At 32.4% G+C, this 20,295-nt stretch overlaps 1 protein-coding gene across 8 annotated transcripts in view; it reads right to left on the bottom strand.

Moving 5' to 3' along the window:
* The window catches only part of LOC114191677 (uncharacterized), a 42,609-nt gene extending 26,073 nt beyond the window's left edge, over positions 1-16,536 (bottom strand). Inside the window, exons 1-12 of one of the 8 annotated variants that reach the window (XM_028081016.2) lie at positions 16,370-16,531; positions 14,340-14,437; positions 14,184-14,247; positions 13,916-14,024; positions 13,397-13,721; positions 12,853-13,013; positions 8,381-8,446; positions 7,470-7,587; positions 7,252-7,361; positions 7,079-7,171; positions 5,229-5,352; positions 3,453-3,520 (exon numbers count right to left, since the gene is read on the bottom strand). In XM_028081016.2, the coding sequence (XP_027936817.1) occupies positions 3,453-3,520; positions 5,229-5,352; positions 7,079-7,171; positions 7,252-7,361; positions 7,470-7,587; positions 8,381-8,446; positions 12,853-13,013; positions 13,397-13,637 (981 nt within the window). In that variant the 5' untranslated portion in view covers positions 13,638-13,721; positions 13,916-14,024; positions 14,184-14,247; positions 14,340-14,437; positions 16,370-16,531. Of the gene's footprint in view, positions 1-3,452; positions 3,521-5,228; positions 5,353-7,078; positions 7,172-7,251; positions 7,362-7,469; positions 7,588-8,380; positions 8,447-12,852; positions 13,014-13,396; positions 13,722-13,915; positions 14,025-14,183; positions 14,261-14,339; positions 14,438-15,859; positions 15,977-16,369 lie in introns of those variants that run through there. The other 7 variants (XM_028081017.2, XM_085665085.1, XM_028081018.2 and 4 more) reach the window with 7 other exon arrangements.
* Positions 16,537-20,295: the final 3,759 nt, after the last annotated feature.

The raw sequence follows: 20,295 nt of genomic DNA, 5'->3' as shown, positions 1-20,295 counted from the left end.
TGTTGTGGTGTGTCCACACATGTGAATTCATGAACAACACTATTCTCGAAAATGAATTTAGCCATGTCATGGTTTACATATTCCCTTCCATTTTCAAATTGCAAACGTTTAATTAACTTTCCAAATTTTGTTTTTATCATACGGAAGAATCTAATAAATAAGTTAAAAACTTCAATTTTTTCTTTCATAAGGAAAACCCATGTAACGCGGATACAATCATGAATAAAAGTGGCAAACCATTTAGCACCAGATATACTAGAGCTTGATGCAAGCCCCCAAACATCAGAATGAACCAAATCAAAAAGGTTTAACACTCTTTGTATTACTAGAAGGATATGTGGCACGATGATGCTTTACAATTTGACATACATCACATTTAAATGACTCAACGAACTCTATGGTGAACAAGGAAGGGAACATAGACTTTAAAACAGAAAAGGACGGATGTCCTAGACAACGGTAGAGAAGCCAAATTTGAGAAGACTCAAAAGAAGTGCAAGACTAGAGACAAGAGGTAGTTGTTTGCCTACCGATACTATTCTTAGTTTCCAAGTTGTTAAAGCAATACAACCCTCCTTGTTCCTTAACAACTCCAATTGTCTTTCCCGTGGCAAGATTCTGGAAAATACAATGAGTGGGAGAGAAGGTTATGGAACAATTTAGGTCATGAGTAAGCTTTCGAATGGAAATAAGGTTATTAGATAGTTTTGGAACATAAAGGACATCTTTAAGACTAAGAGATGGCAAAATAAGAAACATTTCCACGTCCATGTATTGGGATATGGGTCCCATTGGCAATAGTAATGTGGTCATCAGAAAGAGTAACAAATGACGTTAAAAGAGATGAATGAGGGGTCATATGGTCTGTTGCACTAGAGTCAAGAACCCAAGAGTCCTTACATAAAGTTCTAGAAAAGTTAAAAGAAGAATTAGAGTTCTTACCAGTCATGGTTAGAGAGCAAGTACCAGAAGGTGGCTTACTTATTGACTCCATAAGAGTTTTTAGACGTTCAATCTCGGCACGTAGTGTAGGCATTCCTTCCTCAGTTGAAGAGGAAGGTGTCTTGTCAAGATTTTCAGAATCTGAAGAAGCCTGATAAACTTTCCTTGAGGGTTGTCCTTTTAATTCCGCTAGACAATTCAGAGCTTTCTCCTTTCCATGTAGCTTGAAGCAAGTGTCCTTGGTGTGGCAAGACTTCTTACAATGAGAGCACCAACGCTCTTCCTTACCTTTTAAGCTAAATTTAATATTTGCAAGATTTGAATTCCCAGGTTTGGTAGTCTTTCCGAAAAACATGGCAACTCCTTCAGTGGAGGCCTCATTCATCATGACCATTTGACGAGCCTCCTCACCTCGGACAATGAAGAAGACTTTAGAAAGAGAAGGAAGTCTTTCCTTTCCAAGAATTTGAGCCCTAACAGGGTCATATTCAGGATTCAATCCTGATAAGAACTTAAACATCCGAGATCGTTCAACAAACTGAGCAAGAGTTATAGCATCTTTGTTATTCGCAAGCTTCAAGTTTTGATACTGGTCCAACTCAATCAACAAACCCTTCAACTTTCCATAATATTCTGAAACAGAGAGAGTTCCTTGCCTGGCACCAAAGATCTTGCTTTCTAACTCATACCACGTAGAGATGTCATGTCGCATAGAATAAGCAGTTGCAAGGTCCTCCCAAATTTCGCAAGCACTAGAGTAGAACATATAATTTTTACTTATCTTTGTAGTCATGGATCCCCATAACCATGTAATGATTCATGAGTCATCATTATCCCAAATCTGAAAATTGGGATTATCCGGGGAAATGGCCTCTCCTTCAATATGATTGAGTCTTACCGTACGTGCGTCTGATAAATTGAACCCATTGCAGATCATTTCGACCATTAAGGCGGTTGTCATCCAGCAATTGTGGAAGATCGGCTTTGCTTAGAGAAGTTGCCATGCCAAAAAAAATAAATGATAGGACTTCCTTAGGTCTCTCCTAACTGCAAATGAAAGGTAAGACAGAAAGTGACATCAACGCAACAGCGTGACAACAACAATGATGGCAGCAATGCGACAGCAGCAATGATGGCAGCAATGCAACAGCTGTGATGAAACAGCGACAGCAGCTGTGATGGAACAACAACAGCAATGATGCAGCAGCGACAACAATAGCAGCGACAACAACAGCAGCGATGACGATAGCGGTGATGCAGTAGCAACAATAATTAAAAGAAATGGCTGCACTTCGGATAGCACTAAGGAGAACCGTAACTAAGACGTAAAAGAAGAAATGCGGAAGCATGGCTCCCTAGATCAGGAGCTCTGATACCAACTTGAAAGGAATAATCTGAAAGAAAGAGGATTTTACTATTTTGTTAATTCTCTAAAACAGTACATCAACTTCTCTATTTATAGAGATCTCAAACCTTAAAGTAATAATTACAAGAGATCTCTAGAATCTTCTAAGAGCTTCTAATAACTTCTAATAATACATTTAATGTACTACCAAGAACTTTTAATATTGCAATTAATATTCAACTAACAACAAATTGTTATGGTTGAAAATTATTTTCAATGATCTAAAAGCAAATTGTGAAGAACCTATGAACTTTTATCATGATAATAAATCAGTTATTAGTATTACTCAGAATCCAATTGAGCATGATAGGATAAAGCATATAGAGATAGATCAATAGTTCATCAAAGAAAAATTGGACAATGGTTCGATGAGAAGAATTATTTCTTGCATGGGGATCCTGAGCAGGAAATATATATATATATATATATATATATATATATATATATATATATATATATATATATATATTAAACTCAACTTCAAGGGGAGTAACTGTATTCTTAGTGTACCTTGATATCAATGTTTCTGGGATGATTGGAAGGAACAACGACTCTTGAGTCAACATTTAGAAAAGTAGTTTGAGATAAAAGTCTCAGGTTGAAATATTCTTTTAGAATTCAAGTGTCCCACTCCAAAAGGTATTTTTATATCCCAACAAAAATCTGGATATTATACTTGGAGAAGCTTGCTAACTTAGAGAAGTAAAACAAAAAAGTTGTAGCTCAATCTCGTGTAGTAGTTAAATTTCAAGCAATAGCACAAGTTATTCGTCAATTGCTTTGGTTGCAATAACTTGGAAGACTTGAAGATTGATTGTGATGGACCTATGAAACTCTACTGTGATAATAAATCAATAATCAACAGAGCCCATAATCCTGTTCAGCAGGATCCAACAAGACACATTAAATTGGATAGACATTCTTTTGGAAGACACTACAGAAAACACACATGAAAACTCAACAAGAATTGTACACATAAAACTAAAGCTACATTCACAGGTCGTCAACAAATATCATGAGGTGGTGATCCAAGGGAAAAACAACCCATCAGAGATTGAATGATCATGTATTTGGATCATGAAAAAAGACAAACAGCATTGCACACCTGATAATTGAGTTTAAAGCGTCCAAGAAGTCGACAAAAGCCATGATAATTATCATGATCAGAAAGACCTGTTATACAAAGTAATTCATCAACAGAGGTCTAAAAAAATTTATAGACAAATCCTTAGCTACATGGATCACACATTCAGCTCTAATATTTATGATAATTGTTGTGATAAGAAAGATGTGTTATACAAAGAAATTCATAACCAAATATCTAAACAAAATTTATATACAACGGATCACGCAACGTCATTAAGCTCTAATATTTTAACTTATTGAATTTAAATATAGCAGTAATCGATAGGCAAGTACAAAAATTAGCAATGTCCAAGTCAGATATTCTGATGCTTCAATGTATTAACAATTTATTATTAAAGGTATGCAGTAAGTTGTAGGCTATATGTGCCACAATTCCTCTAATAACAGTAAGAGTAATGCTCACTCAGAGTTCCACATTTTCCTTCTATGATATTCTGCTTTTTCTTTGTGGAATTTCTTGTTCAGCATCTTCAGTCAAAGCAAGGTTTATCCAACGACACACTAGATATTTTTTTCTTGATTAGCTTTAACAGATACAGAAAATGAGCAAAAACACCTCCGGCAACATGCAATTTATGCTATATTCATATATTTATTTCACACGTATCACATATTTTTAAGGTCTCCATGATATAACACCTGATTTGGATCAAGATTAATGGCATATTCTCGTTCCTGTATAGCATATTGCATTTTTAATTGGCATTGCCTAATTATAGATTTACAGAGGGAATTTGGCTGATTCTGTTTCATATATAGCATATTATTTTCCCCTAAATAATTAATTGTATATGTGAATACACATCTGCCATATGATGCAACTCCATCCACTTCTACAAGGCAGAGTTTTTGCTGGACAGCATAGTCCGCTATCAATGACACTGATAAACTAAACAAAACATAATATAATAAATTGAACAATGATAGCAATAACAAAATTTCTAAGCATTACGGGTTGGTGAAGTATCCAAGCTTTTAAAGCATTTATATCCAATAAAACTACAAGAAACAAATACGTATGTGAATATAAAAACGGAGAATAATTATATCACCAAAATAACTAAGAAAATATCCCAAGAATCTACGCATTCATTCCAGCAAATTTTATTTCCTTTTTTAAGAGAATGTGAATGTTACAAATAGAGTTGAAATGTAATAATAATGATTGTAATTAACAGAATATTTATTTTCTCCTTTTCATTATTCAAGTGGTAATGAGATTGACAGTGTTATTCTTATATGTAAATAATAGAAAGTAATTTATAATGACAATGATTAATAATTTCTTTATTTTGGAAATATCTTAGAAATTATATTTCAACTTAGATTTGCATAATACCACTTACATATTTATTATGTTTTATAAATTTCTATAAATTTTTAAATATGTATTTTGCGCATATCATATCCTGTTATTTGTAGAATGATTGTATCACTATATCTGATTCACATCATACTGTATACAATATGTGTAGCAGATTTGTGCATCATAAGGTACAATGAAAAGAAAAGGCAGAATAGTGGTCCACTGCTATATTGAAATGGATTTTTCAAGGGTGATCGCTCCACATCAACATTTACTATTGACAACCATTATTAGAGGAAAGTATCAGATTTAATTCAATAACCAAAAACTAGCACCAATTTTTAGATAATAATTATGGAACCAATGTTCCAAAATCATTATACACTGTTATCATCAAGGCAAAGCCAAATAACTGTAAATCAAATTTACCTATTCCAGTTTGCAGAATTTCTTTGGTGCCTTGCATCAAGTGAGACAAGAACTTCATTCGAGCAGTATCATTGGGAAATAATGATCGTCTAGTAGAAGCAAGACGCAACAGGCACTCCAAAGCCTACAATTAATAACAACAAATAATGGGAAACCACCAATATAAAGAAGTGAGGTTACACACCTACATAGATTAAGAAATGGAAGTTGGGGAATAAACAAAATGAATCAGTAATTTTTTTGCATACATAATTTTGCCATTATAATAGAACTCTAGGAACAAAGGATCAAATGCAAAAAACCTTAGAGAAGCTCGCATGCATTTATGTTATAGATACAAAATAAAAGGACAACAACCAAATACTAAATTCATTTAAAATATGAATCAATTTATCTATCACTCGTATCAAAATACATATATTAGGATAAATTGTATTTTACGAATCAAATTACACAATGCCTCAAAATGTCAGTAAACTTGAACAATAAAATACATATAGTAGGATAAGTCAACAAGATTTTAACAATAAACAAGACCTCAAATCAAGCATATTCCAGTTATAGATTACGAGGTGAACAAACCATGACATAGTATTGAAAGCAATAACAATTTAAGTTTGCCACAATCAGAAGCAAAAGCATTTATGGAAGATAAAATCAACTCTATCAACAAGAAACCTAAATCAAAAGCATCGTAATGAAGCTAAGGGCTGATAGATTACATAACTTGGGTAGGGGAATAAAGGATAAGGCATATGGAGAAAAAATATACTTTACCATAAATTACATCTTGTGAAAGACAAGTTTATCACATTCAAAAAGAAAAAAAAATAATATAGATGGGTAAAGTCAAATCAAGCAGAAAATAAAATCTCGTGATGCACCTAGTAAAAGTAGGGGTGAAATAGTATAACAAGATTAGGAAATTTTATTCTATTGTCTTCAACCAGATGCGGCATCTGCGCACCTATTTAACATTTATCACAGAAAAAAGGATCAAACAGCAACAAAACAGCAAAAAAAAAAGGAAAACACCAGCCTTGCTTGTGTTAGACTCACAAGGTAATGTACCACAGAATCCTGAACCATTTTTCATACTTTAAATATAAGCAGAATGTAGAGGTAGGATTTGCATTGTTGATACTCTATACTTCGATCCCAAAGAACCCTTGCATAACATGGGGAGATAACTATATAAAAGTATAAAGCCAATCATAGACATACACATAAAAGCTAAGGCTCTTTGGAGAGCTGGTACATGACAACAGGATTTAAAATAATTCATATCCAGGAGACCACGATTATATAAGAGCTGACATGAACCAGAATACATTCCCCCCTTGGCCACAAATACTCAATTTAATTCTATGAGAGATATACTGTACTTGTAGAAACCTAGAAGTATAACTGTACTATTGGGCCTGTGCATTGTAGTACTAGGCCTTCAGATATATATATATATATATATATATATATATATATATATATATATATATATATATATAATCGGCAGTCACAACAGCTGCAAATGGCAACTGATTCGAACTTCCTGTAACTATATAAATACTATTCCTAATCATATTAAGAAATAAAGAATTTCATCAAATTTTCTCTCTAATTTTGCATCTGGAATTCAAAAAAAATTATACTTTATCCAGAAAATATATGCAACAAAGAAAGGTCCTAAGATCTCGAATAATATTCTTTACACAAAACAAAATCCTAAGTTAATAAAAGTGAGGTTAATTCCTTGAAAAATCAAACAAAATGCAGCGGTAAACAAAAACTTTATCATAAAAGTCTGAAGCACCGACTCCACTGTCAAATGGAATAAACTAACATAAACGAACCTCTTTCGAAAAAAATTGATTCAATGCATAATAATCAAAAAATATTTGCAGAGTTGAGGAATCCTCCAGGGTAGGCTTCCATGCCGATGGAACCTGCACAACCAATGCCAATTTAAGATCAAGAACTGCAGACTAGACAAAAGCAAACAACTATCTATGTACACAGATTATACCTGAACAGTACCAATTTCATCTGAACTTTCATCATATGATGTCCCCATAAAATCAAATGATAAACAACTAAGAGAAAGCATAAGAGAAAGTTCCTGCAACTTGCTCCCAACTGAATTTTTTACAAAAACGAAGCAAGATTACTAAATTCAAAGCACTGGCATCAGTTTAAAACTTTGAAAATGAGTACAATCATGTTCATAACAAATATATGATATACCATCAGATTTTAACTGCAAGAGAGAAGTTAATGATATCCGGAATATCTGAAAAAGTGAGTGATCCCTGAAAGAGCTAGCTATCCTACGTTGCCGAGCAGCAGGTAATCCAGGATTGTGCTGAAAATACATAATAAAATAAATAAAAGTAACAAAAACAATATCAGCAAAGAAGTTGTAAGCAAATATAATATTTAGTTTGATACGGAGATATCAAAATAAATAATGCAATTCAATGTCTTGCAAGAGAATATGTACAGCCACAGTACAAAATTTAAGGAATATTTTGTAGCACAAGCTATGAATCAAACACCAACAATGAAATAAAAATAATAAAAACAATGGGTGCTTCTACAGTATCTAAGCTCAAGTTTTTCTGCGGTAATTTTGTTCAGTGTCGACATTACTACTCTTCAGAGGCATCAAGTCTGCTGTCTACGCATTAACCCTTCCCAATGCCAAAATGGTGGATACGAGTTAAAATGAGGACCATGTCACTGTACTAAACCATATAAGAACACAATATGATGTCAATATTGACAACTCACTTTTGACATCCCATGTCAATCAGTCTCCTAGATAGCAGCCAAACAAAGCAGACACAATGCAGACAAATAGTTCCTAATACTCATATAATAGATGCTCAAATCTCAAAGTTTACTCAAGTGTGAAGGTACAGAAAACTAATACCAGAAAATTTATAACAAAGACAAAACCATCATTGACTTCGGGCAAAGCATACAAAAACAAATCAACAACAACAAAAAAAAAAACACAACAAAATAAAAGTGTAGTCCTAAGAAGTGCAAAACAAATGCTTTGAGGGCTGAAGAATAACACATATACAGCAAGTGCACAGCTTTTAATAAGCAAGCTATTACTTCCTGTTGAAATATAAAGCATTGATTCTGACCTGATTTATCTCAGAAACTAACTGATACAATATCCTCAAACCTATAGCATAATGATGCTGTGCCTGCTAAAAGTATCAATTGGTCAGATTAAAATTCAAAATAATCAAAAGAAGATATATTAATAATAAATAGAGTAAAAACAGCACGTACACAATCAAAACCTCAAACACCACATGACAGTAACAGAGAAACTAATCAACGTGGTGGATTGTGGTGGTTAATAGAACTTCTGTCAACCAAAATTTTCTTCGTTATATCCTACATCTAATTTACGATATGTTAATACTCCCAATAAAATTAAAAATATTTGTTCAAGAATAATAATATAAACTTATTATAAATATTCTTATGGGTAGGACAACCAGTATGGGATACGAGACAATCACCCTAAAAATTTTCATTGACGATTAGACCATTAAACTCCGCTATTAAGAGCCAACAAATTATGGGACCTCAATTTTGTAATCAGAACACATACCAAAGACAAGAAAAGTAAGACATACGGACAAAATATCCACTTAAAGGATACATGATATATGTATCAATCACAAAATAAAATTAAGTATATACTGACATAATCACCAAGTAGCTATATGTAGCAATTGTGGAATTATAACCCAAGTTCACTAAACCTAGAAACATCCACCACAAACTCCAAAAAGAAACGAACAACAAAAATGAGAACCTAGAAGAAGATTATTACACAAACAAGAATTAACATGGTTTGAATAGATTTTCCTGAATCAATTTCTACAATAGCAAATCTCGATATCATAAATTCATGCTTAGGCTAGATAGCAACTTCATGAAAGTTGTAAGATAAAATAATAAACACAATTTCAATACTCCCCCTCAACTTGGATCATATAAATTGTATGCACCACACTTGGAACATATAAACTAAATTCTATGCCCTCTCAAAGACTTAGCTAGAACATCTTCAAGCTGATAAATCCCATAGTAAGTTCTTTGGATAACAACTATGATAGAACTATGAATTATAGCTGGAGACAAGACTCTGTCTGGTAAATCTTTATTGCTTATTTCCAATTCTACACCTACCAATGTAGTAGGTATAGAAATGGTACAGAATGTTACAAAGTGTTTCCCACACTGAGGTTGTTCGAGATAACATCACTCTCCACAATTCTCCTGAACTTTTTCCCTTTCAAAAAACCCCCCACCCACAACTAATCCTGGACTGTTCATAATAGTCAGTTACAACTGGCACATTCCCTTATTTATTTTTTCTCTTATATACTATACCAAACCTAACAAAATGGTAATTGATCTCTATGTGCTTGATTATCTCATGAAACACTGGATTGAAGGCAATATAAAGGACTGCTTGATTATCAGAGTTAGAAGTGGGCTTTAAGCCTAACTCAACCCCACAAAACTGGCGTTTAAGATGAAGTTTGCACCTCACTTATATATTATGAAATTGCTTTATCTCTAGTCGATGTGGGACTTCCAATACACCCTCTCACGCAGAGGTATATACGTGCCAATGTGGGACTTCCAACACACCCCCTCACGCCGAGGTATATACATCTCGTGCGTGGGACTAGAAATCAATAGTGGTCCGTTAGCGGCCCGATAGCAGGTGGAACAGAATGTCCAAGAAATCTCACTATGATAGACTTTTTTTTAAACAATGGCTTTGATACCATGTTAAAAGTGGGCTTTAAGCCTAACTCAACCCCACAAAACCGGCTTTTAAGGTGAGGTTTACACCTCACTTATATATTATAAAATTACCTCATCTCTAGTCGATGTGGGACTTCCAACACACCCCCTCATGCCGAGGTATATACATCTCGTGCCGATGTTAGAAGTGGGCAATTTCATAATATATAAGTGACGTGCAAATCTCACCATAAAAGTCGGTTTTGTAGGGTTGAATTAGGCTTAAAGCCTACTTCTAACATGGTATCAGAGCCATTGTTTAAAAGAAAGTCTATCCTAGCGAGATTTCTTGGACATTCTGTTCCCCCGGTTATCGGGCCGCTAACGGACCACCCATTGATTTCTAGTCCCACGCACGAGATGTATATACCTCGATGTGAGGGGGTGTGTTGGAAGTCCCACATCGGCACGAGATGTATATACCTCGGCGTAAGGGGGTGTGTTGGAAGTCCCACATCGACTAGAGATAAGGCAATTTCATAATATATAAGTGAGGTGAAAACCTCACCTTAAAAGCCAGTTTTGTGAGGTTGAGTTAGGCTTAAAGCCACTTCTAACAATCAGAATACAATACAACTTCATCTGCTCAACTTCACAAAATTTAAACACTTAAAGTAGTTTACACAAGTGACCAAAACCATGTATTTATATTCAGCTTGTCCAGTGGACTAGGAAACGACATTTTGTTTCTTGCTCTTCTACGAGAGAACATTCCTTCAAAGGAACACAAAGTATAATGTAGATCTCTTGTCAATGGGATAGTTCATCACAATATCCTATAATTTGAGTATTTCCCTTCTTATACAAGGGTCCTTGACCCAAAGCCCTTTTTAAATATCTGAGAATGTCAATTATAGCATTGCAATGATCAGTTTGATCATTCTGCATGAATTGAGTAACAAATCCAACTACATAAGAAATATCAAGCATTGTAATGCTTGCAATGTTATCACTTTTTTGTCTTTTCTTGATAAAAATTGTAATTTTTTTACCTACATATATGCTTCTATGACAGAATTGTAGCACCTTCTATGTATGCGCACATTCATGCTTAATAATAGTTCTTTCATTCAATATGGTATCAAGAACATAGTGATCCATGACTTCAGAAAATGTTCAACATCATTCCTCTCTGCTGCCTACAGCTACTACAGTGACCCCCCACACAAACCTACATTGTTGTATTAGAGTACTGGTGTTGATAGTTCTTTGTATTCTGTACAGCACTGTATTTTCTCTATTATCATGTATAGTTTGTAAGGTTCTGTTATTACTAACAGAAACCAGTTTCCTACAAATAGTTTCTCTGTACATGACTTAACTAGTTCAGATAAATAAAACAGTTCTATTCACTGTTCATCTTCTCCTTCTCTCGGCTCCAGTTATCTAAGATGGTATCTAGAGATTTTTCTTCACCGATCCTAGTTACTAGATGATTGTTGATATGCTTCTTGTCCTTCCGCTTCTATTCCATGTGTGATTTTCACTCGTCAATTGAGTTTGTTGTTTGAGTTTGTCGCTGTGTGAATTTATTCACTGTTTGCGTTTACTGTTTGAGTTTATTGATTGCATTCGCAAGTTCATTTCGTCGTTTGCCGATTCAGTCAGTCACTGAATCAGTTTGCCAGCTTCTTTTGATTCTGTTCGTCGATTCCATTCGTTTCAGTTTTTCGAATCAATTCGCCGGTCTAGGTCAATTGCCTTTGTTGATTGCATTCATATTGTTCGTTTGATTTGTTCACCTTTGTCTCCGTTTGTCCTTGTTCATCGCGATTTCTTCACTCGTGCTGGTTTGCTCGGTTTGCGATCATGTTTGTCACTTTGTTTTCTTTCATCGGTGCTTTCTCATATTATTTAACTCCCTACCTAACTATCAATATCTTAAATATATCAACCAACTTCCCCTTTGCTATAAGTCCTAAAAATACATCATTTCCATCATTACAAAGGCTTCATCAAAAGAAAACAAATCTTAGAAAAATGTTTATTTCCAATGGGTGCACCAAAAACAAGTTCTTCAAGGAGAATAAGGGAAAGCAAGCGTAGTTGTATTGTATATTTATTTTGTAACAACGTGATTTTCCTATAGTTCAAGTTTTTCATGTAGTAGATGGTGAAGGAGAGAGCAAATCAATATGTAGTCTTAAAAAGCAATAAAATACATATACAAACATGTGTTTGAATGGAATCGCAAACTTCACCACTCAATACATGCAGCTGGTTATTTTTTGAAACCCCATGACCAAAGTTCACCACAGACCAAAAGATAAGTCTGCAAAAATAATTCTAGAAACAGCGTTTTATTGTAACATTTACATAATCCTTATCATGTTACTAGCACTAACCCCTTTAATTATTTAAGACCAAACAAAATTTGAAGCCTTGGCTCTTGGTGCCGGCTGCTGCCATAGATTTCAAAAATAATCCAGAATTCTTATACATAATTTCCACCATTTTGCAAAGAAGTTGTGCAAAGTCCAAGGGAAAAAACATAAAACTCAAGCAATTTCAACTTCTAAAAAACCACAAGGGCAACAAGCATATTTGAAGAATAATACAAGAAACCTAAGCATGGTAAAAAAAGCATAGACCCTACAACTACTTTATAATTAATTTGAGGGATAGAATCTAAAATCAAAAGTCACGAGATGCTAAATAGCACAGTAAAATAACAAATCAAAGCCGTACATTTTAATGTTTTATGCATTTTACTGGATGCCAAAACAAAACACACCAGAAATATATGGACTTCCATATCAAATTTTAATGTTCATCATGTCACCTGACTCAAGAAGTTCATTGCCTCCTTAACAACTTCCCTGAATTTGTCATCATCAAGCCAACCAAACTTTGTAATGCGACAGAAGAGTTGGATCAAGGATCCAAGAACAAAGGGCTCCAGTTCTGGTCCTTTGCTTGCCAGATAATTTATGAGGTAGTTTCCTTCAAAAAAAAAAAATAACAATCTAATCAATTTGGGTTAAAAGAGAATAGGAAATGGAGCAACCACAGTGAGGGAAAATTGACAGCAAGGTAATTGAATATACTGAACCCAAATTCCCCAAACACAACTGGAAAAAGAAATAAGAGAAAAGTCAGATTATCCACAAAATAAGTTTATGCCAATTTTGGAAAAGAGACTTCAATGCATGCAAAATTAAGTCAACTGGTATCTTAGAATGTAACTCATGATGCTGAAACGTCACTCAGTAAATTCTGTTTAGGAAATAGACAAATAATGTATTTTTTGTCCCGCAGACCCAAGCCAAATATGCACAGCCCCTAAAATACTCCTAGTCATAATCATCTGCAAGCAAGAATATTACGAATATCAATCCGGAGCTGTAAAGGAAGGCTTTGCTCAGTCACTTGCTTCAACAAGCTCGAACTTGCCAACATCAATGCATAGGGAGAGGATGCATTATCCAGAACATATTGGCACTGCGAAATGTAGTCACTGTTTAAGGAAAAGCATTTCAGTGTGCTTTCCGCTTGCGCTCTTTCAACAGAATCCTGCGAGTTATAAAGCCTCTCGCACATTGCTTCCAGCTGAGCTAAAGTCTCCATTCTTCACTATGTACGAAGTGTATCCAACAATTCAGATGAAGAAGTCAGTTCTTCTACTTTTTCCCACGTATAACCAATATATATCTACAAGATTTCATGTGAATTCAAGCATATATTTAGAGGTGGTGGAAACACACAAAAGAAACTAAAGCAAGAATCAGTTCAATACAAGCATCACACAACACCAAAGTTGATAAAATTTGATATAGTAACACTAAATATTAAATGTTTACAGGTGTACAAGATAATGTTTTCAAATCTGAAACTGTTTCAATTACAAGTATACTCTAAAATACAAAGATAGCTCTGTATAAAAGGATCACAGCAGAATTCGCCATCAAATCCAGCTACAATAGCACTTGTCCAAGTAAAATGATCAGTGCAGTCCTGACAAAAAAAGAGAAATTATTTAAAATGTAATTCATAATATGGAACCTTTCAATTAAAAAACACCTGTTTTTCAACCACGTGATAGAAAAAATACAGAAACATGTAAACAACTGGCATTGTCTTGATCATTATCAAGAAATTGTTCTGAATTCTAACCAATATTGTTAAGACCATAAGAGCAACATCATCAAACCATGGTAAACATAACTCATGTCAATGCCTGTAAGAATGGATGCTCATGAATCACAAGGCATTTCCCCAAAAACAGAAATGAAGCTAGACTTTAACTCTAAAAGAAGAAAATGTACTTACAACAAGATGCAACTCATACTCGATGAAAGGTACGTCGATCCCTCACCTTCCTTAATCAAGTTAATATTGTATAACATAGTGGCAAGAATGTTCATTTTCTTCCCGTAAAAAGTGGGTATGGCAAGAGATAGAAATCAAAATCAGTCATTGAAGTTATTGGCATAAAATATGATTGTTTTGCAATAATAAATACCTATATGAACCTTCGTTAGCATCTATTAGCAAGTCATATTTTGGTCAATACACACTTAAAAAAGGGATAAATCCACGGCGAATGAGTAATTGCCAAGTTTTGAAGACGGTATCTAATTAGGCTATCAATAGTGACAAATAGTGCACTATACCAGATTTAAGTCACTGTGTTATACACACCTTGTATTGACCCCTTCATTCTTCTCCTCTCCCGCACATAACCACTCTCCAAGCTATCTCTTCTTTTTCTTCAGTGACCCACTCCATTTTTTTTTTACCTGCTCAGTTCACTCCTACAGATTTCTTTCGTCATTTTTGTGCTCTGTTTCTTTTTCTTTTTTCAGGCTCCTTTGGTCTTTCTCCTTCCACTTTCACATATATTTGCCTTTCTTTGTTTAGCTCTTTCTTTTTCACCCACTATCTATTTTCTTCTTCTTAGTCACTATCAGTTATTCTTTTTCTTTTTTTCCCTTACTGTAAATATTAGCAGCAGCAGCTACTTGTACGTTTTCTATCGGTACTACAGGTTTTTATTATTAATTACAAATAGTTTAAGAATTGAATATTTATTCTATTTCTGAGCGCTTGTATTAACTATTCATAACAAATAAAATAGTGAGAAAGGAGAGACATAAATGGAAGAGAAAAGGGATTGCCAAAAATTATATCAACGATGGCTAACACAATACGTATACATACAGCACATCAACTCTATATAGATCTACCAAAGACACCTTCTAAAATCACCATTATAATTTAGAAATGCAAATTGAGAATAATACAGCCTTTTAGCAATTTACTAAGCTCTAAAATCAACAATCAGTAAATGTTAATCTGCAAATTGACACTTCACTGAATTGGACCCACACCGTGCATGCATAAGCTGCCAAGCCAAAGGCAACAAATAGATGTGATCGGATAACAACTCAACCTTCTAATGCTAATGCCTTTATGCAGACTTTATTAAAGCGAAACATCCTGTTTTAGCACCTTTTTATTACAATAGTAGACAAAGCAAAGTCATCTAATTTGCAATATGCAATGAAAAGGGCGTGTAGATAATCACAACCAGTTCTAGTCCTCTACAATTAACACGTTCCAGAAAATAAATTTGCCAATAAATTCACGTGTTAAAAATAGCATGTAATCACATAAGAAATATTTTTTTTAATTTTAAAGCAAACATATGCAAATTGCTTGATTCCTATCTCATTCTTCACAATTCTCTAAGATACGGCCAATATAGAGAATTAAAACCAATGGGAATAAAATTTGAAAGTTCCTAAAAATATCTCAACAAATATCAATACACACACAACCCTGCCCACCATAAGCACGTCAATTCCCCTTTCTTCCGTGCATGGACAATCCCTTTTCACCAAGCCGCATAATATGGTGACAACAAACTGAGTCAATCGAAGGTCTGAAGTAATCCAAACACAATGCTAGAACACAAACACACTGATCATCAGGAGCTAACAAAGCGACAGAAAAGAAAATGTTTACCAAACCCCAAAAACAATAAAGAAACAATAAAGAAACGTATTATTATCACCACAAATTTGACAGCACTAAACACACCTAGAGTACAGTTTCGGACCACAGCAATAGACATATTTTGATTAAGATAAGACAAAAGCAAGCGCATATTCAACTAAGTAAAGTGTTTCAAAGTCGATGATCAATTATAGCGTTTAACACATGTCAGAAGCGAGGATTAAAAAAAAATCCAAACAACACAAACCTAATAATCCAAGCATAAACACACAGACATAAACATCTAGCGTTGTAGGGAAAACTGTAAAAGGACATTCAAAGATTGTCAAGAAGGTTCGTACAGAAAATATCAATGGCGATTGCAAGAGCAAGTTCGCAGAGATTTTGAGTTCAAAACCAGCGTGGGAGAGTGTGGTGCTGAAAGGATGAGAAAGAGGGCTATGAGTTTCGGAATTTTGAGAATGAGGAAAAACCCAAACGAGGTTTTGGTTGTTTAGAAATTTTTATTTTTATAGGACAATTTGCCACACACCTTTTTTTGTTTTCATTTTAACTTTTCTTTTTCTTTCTTCTGTGCGTGGACCCCATATCGCGGAATTTCTTGAGACTTTAGGTTGCGCAGACCAGATAATAAAAACAGCTTCTTTCTTTTCTTTTCCATGAATATATATGTTTGTTAGTATCCACCGAGGATGTCTCAATTTCAAAACATTTTCTTTCATTCCTGAAAATGAAAATATCGAAACAATTTTTCAAAAAGATTATAAAATCCTTGAGAAACACATGTTCATTTTTTTATTATAGTCAAAATTTTAATTATTAAAATAAAAAATATTAATAAACTATAAAGTAATTCTAGTTCGCATGTGAGTGATTCTAGCTCATGTGGTGTCTGGGTCATCTTTATGAGTCTCTGTTGATTAGTGGTTATACTGGTATACCGTGATCATGTTTGTGTTGTTTTTAAGTTGAGTTTGTGCGCTCAGATAGCTTGAAAGAGGTTTGATATTATTTTACCTGTCTAAGTTATCTCATACATAAGGGAAGGTAATTACAATGTTTTCTTATCTCATACATAAGGGAAGGTAATTACAATGTTTTCTTAGTTTTAGTTATAAAAACACTTAAATAGTAATTGGTATGATTCTATTATGATCTGCCTGTGTGTTTGATTTGTAAAAAGATACATGATTGTGTGAATTTTTTAGTCTTGGTTTGATGTTTAATACATAAAAACAATTGGGTGAATTGGTATTGCATTTGAGATCAATTGACATTGATGATTGTGGTTAAATTGAGTTTGGTGTGATTTGGGACATTTGTGATGATTATTGGACTACATAAATTTGACTAGATTGATATAATTATGCATAATCATATTTTACAAAATTATGCAGACTTGTTGGTCTAGTGGGTGCTCATTGAGCGAATACAAAGTCAGGAAGTTATTGACTTTATAGAAGCTTAGCGAGAATATACTCGTTGAGCGAATACAAAGTCATGGAGTTACTGACTTTGTAACGAGAATACACTCGTTGGGCGAATACAAAGTTAGAGAACTTATTGACTTTGTAGTTGTTGAGCGAGAATACATTCGTTGAGTGAATACAAAGTTAGAGAGCTTACTGACTTTGTAGTCATTGATTGCGAACACTCTCATGAGTAAATTTTGGAGGAATTTACCTTTGTCAGTTCTCGTGATTCACGCGTTGGCCGAGCCATTTGGTCACTGGACGAATGGGCATTTGTGCACTTTTCGTCTAGCGAATGGATAATTTTGTTGAGTGAATGCATCATAGTCTAGTAGTCATTCTTATGCTTAATTATGATGATTTGTGGCAAAATGTGGATTGTTGCTTATGAAATGATTGGTGTATAAGATCAAATTGAGATTGGTTGTATGAAATTGATGGGAGAATTTTTTATACTAATTTAAGGATAATTAATAGTGTTTTATAGTAGAGTATGCATTAATATATGGATTCACTTGGAAGTTATCGTAATGCTTTAATAATCATTCAATGCTCAAGTAAATAAGAATGAAGTGGAGTCTTTGGTAAGAGGAGTATGAGATCCTAGTGATACGATCCTTACCAGAAAAATTACTATCTTTTCTGAATTTGAATAACTTATGTAAAATAACAAAATATTTAAACCATATAAATAAGAGTTTATAATTTTATAATTATAAAGAACACGAAATAAGACAGAGATGAAATGTGTCAAGCATATTGACAAAAGAAAGGAAAATTCTCCACAAAGAAATTTCTCTTTGATAAGAACCTAAACAAAAAAGGACAGACACCACAATCAAAGATAGACAAGTCTAGACTACTAAATCCAATCCAGGATTGATAAGTCAAGATACCACAATCAAGATTGATAAGTTTAAGGAAAGTTCGCCACAAAAACCTTTATCTTTGATAAGAACCAAATAATATTAACACGAGAAAAATCCTAACTTTTGATAAGTCAAAAAAGATTCGCCCCAAAGATCTCCATCTTTGCTAAAAACCTTGACAGCCAAGCCAGAATATCTCTTTAATTAAATAACTTTGTTAATGACTCCAACAGGATTACAATTATTGTAGACTTGGGTATTTACATGCCTGAATAGATAAAATATAAAAGATAAAAAACTATCAAAAGATATCCTAAATATCATAAGATATCAAATATATAAAAAACTATCAAAAAGATAACAAACTATCAAAAGATAAAATAAAATAGGAAAAGGACAAGTGGGATCATTTACATAATTAAATTTAATTATATAAATTATTCTTTAATTGTATAATCTCTGTGTCTTATGTTATGTCATTTTAATGCTAAAGCTAAAAGCTTTTCTTCAAGATTATATATATCCAGGTGATAGTTATCTCTCAAAGACATTAACAGACTAAACTTTATGTGTCGTACGATAAAATACATTGATAATAACTTTGCATTGTTTCTTTTTTATTAGGATTAAATAATATTTTTGAGTTATTGTAATCTTAAATTATATTATATTTATTTTTTATGATAATAAAAATAATATAATAATTATTATTTTATGTGTATTCACAATTTTAATTTTCATAAATTAAGATTAATAAAAAAATATATAATTAATTATTAAAATAGTTGTTAAATGTAAAATTAAAAAAATAAAATATGTATACAAAAGAAGTTTTTAAAACAACGGTAAGTTTTTAGAATAACATTTACAGATAAATTATTTATAAAATAATTAATTTTTAAAATAATAATTAAGGGTAAAATTGAAATGACGAAAGAAGGTATCTCTTTGTATATTGTTATAGATTAGAAATTAAATATAAAAAACTTTTATATTTTTATAAATAATGGTTTTTAATTATTTTATAGATAGTTTTATAATAAAAAATAAAATTTAAATAAAGTCAAATTAAAAAAATAGTTAAATTTTAAAAATTGATAAAATTAATAAAATAATTATTTTAATTAAAAAAATTCATCCAAATAATAAATTTTTAAAATATTTATAATTTTACTGTAAATATAAATAATTTTTATAATTTTATTATATTAGTTTTATTTATTTTTAACTTAGTTTTATAATTGAAAAAATTATTAAGTTTAAAAAGTAATACAGTAAAATTAAAATAAAAATAGTTACTGGTAAAGTTCATATTTTTTTTTAATTTAAAAATGAATTTGAAGAATAAAATAGAAAAAATATGAATAATGAGAATCAATTTATATATAAATATGAAGTATGAATAATTACGTAGATGAAAACGATTAGAAAAATAATAATTTATTTCTTTATGCAAATTTCATTTTCGCTCACTTATAAATAATTGATCGTATAATATGAATAGGCAAGAAAATAAGTTTCAAAAAAATTATCCATTGTTAGGTATCTTAAATCTATATACAATACTATTTGGTGATCTTAATTTTACTAACTAAATAAATTATTGAATTAATAATTAATGATATTATGGCATGTTATTAATTAATACAATACAATATATATATATATATATATATATATATATATATATATATATATATATATATATATATATATATATATATATATATATATATATTATATTATATTTTGTTTGTATGAATTTTATTGATATATATTGTTTGTAGGAGTAAATGATTTGGAACAAAAGTGGTCGAATTATTAATTTAAGATTTAATTTTAATATTACTATTGTTAAAATATTATTAATACTAATTACAATTAATGAATAAATTATTCAAAACCTTTAAAACCCCCAAAAATCTC

This window comes from Vigna unguiculata, chromosome 7, assembly GCF_037176805.1.
Source record: "Vigna unguiculata cultivar grain cowpea cultivar isolate G323 ecotype 2 chromosome 7, ASM3717680v1, whole genome shotgun sequence".
Taxonomy (NCBI): Eukaryota; Viridiplantae; Streptophyta; class Magnoliopsida; order Fabales; family Fabaceae; genus Vigna; species Vigna unguiculata.
This window is presented reverse-complemented; position numbering and strand designations above follow the sequence as displayed.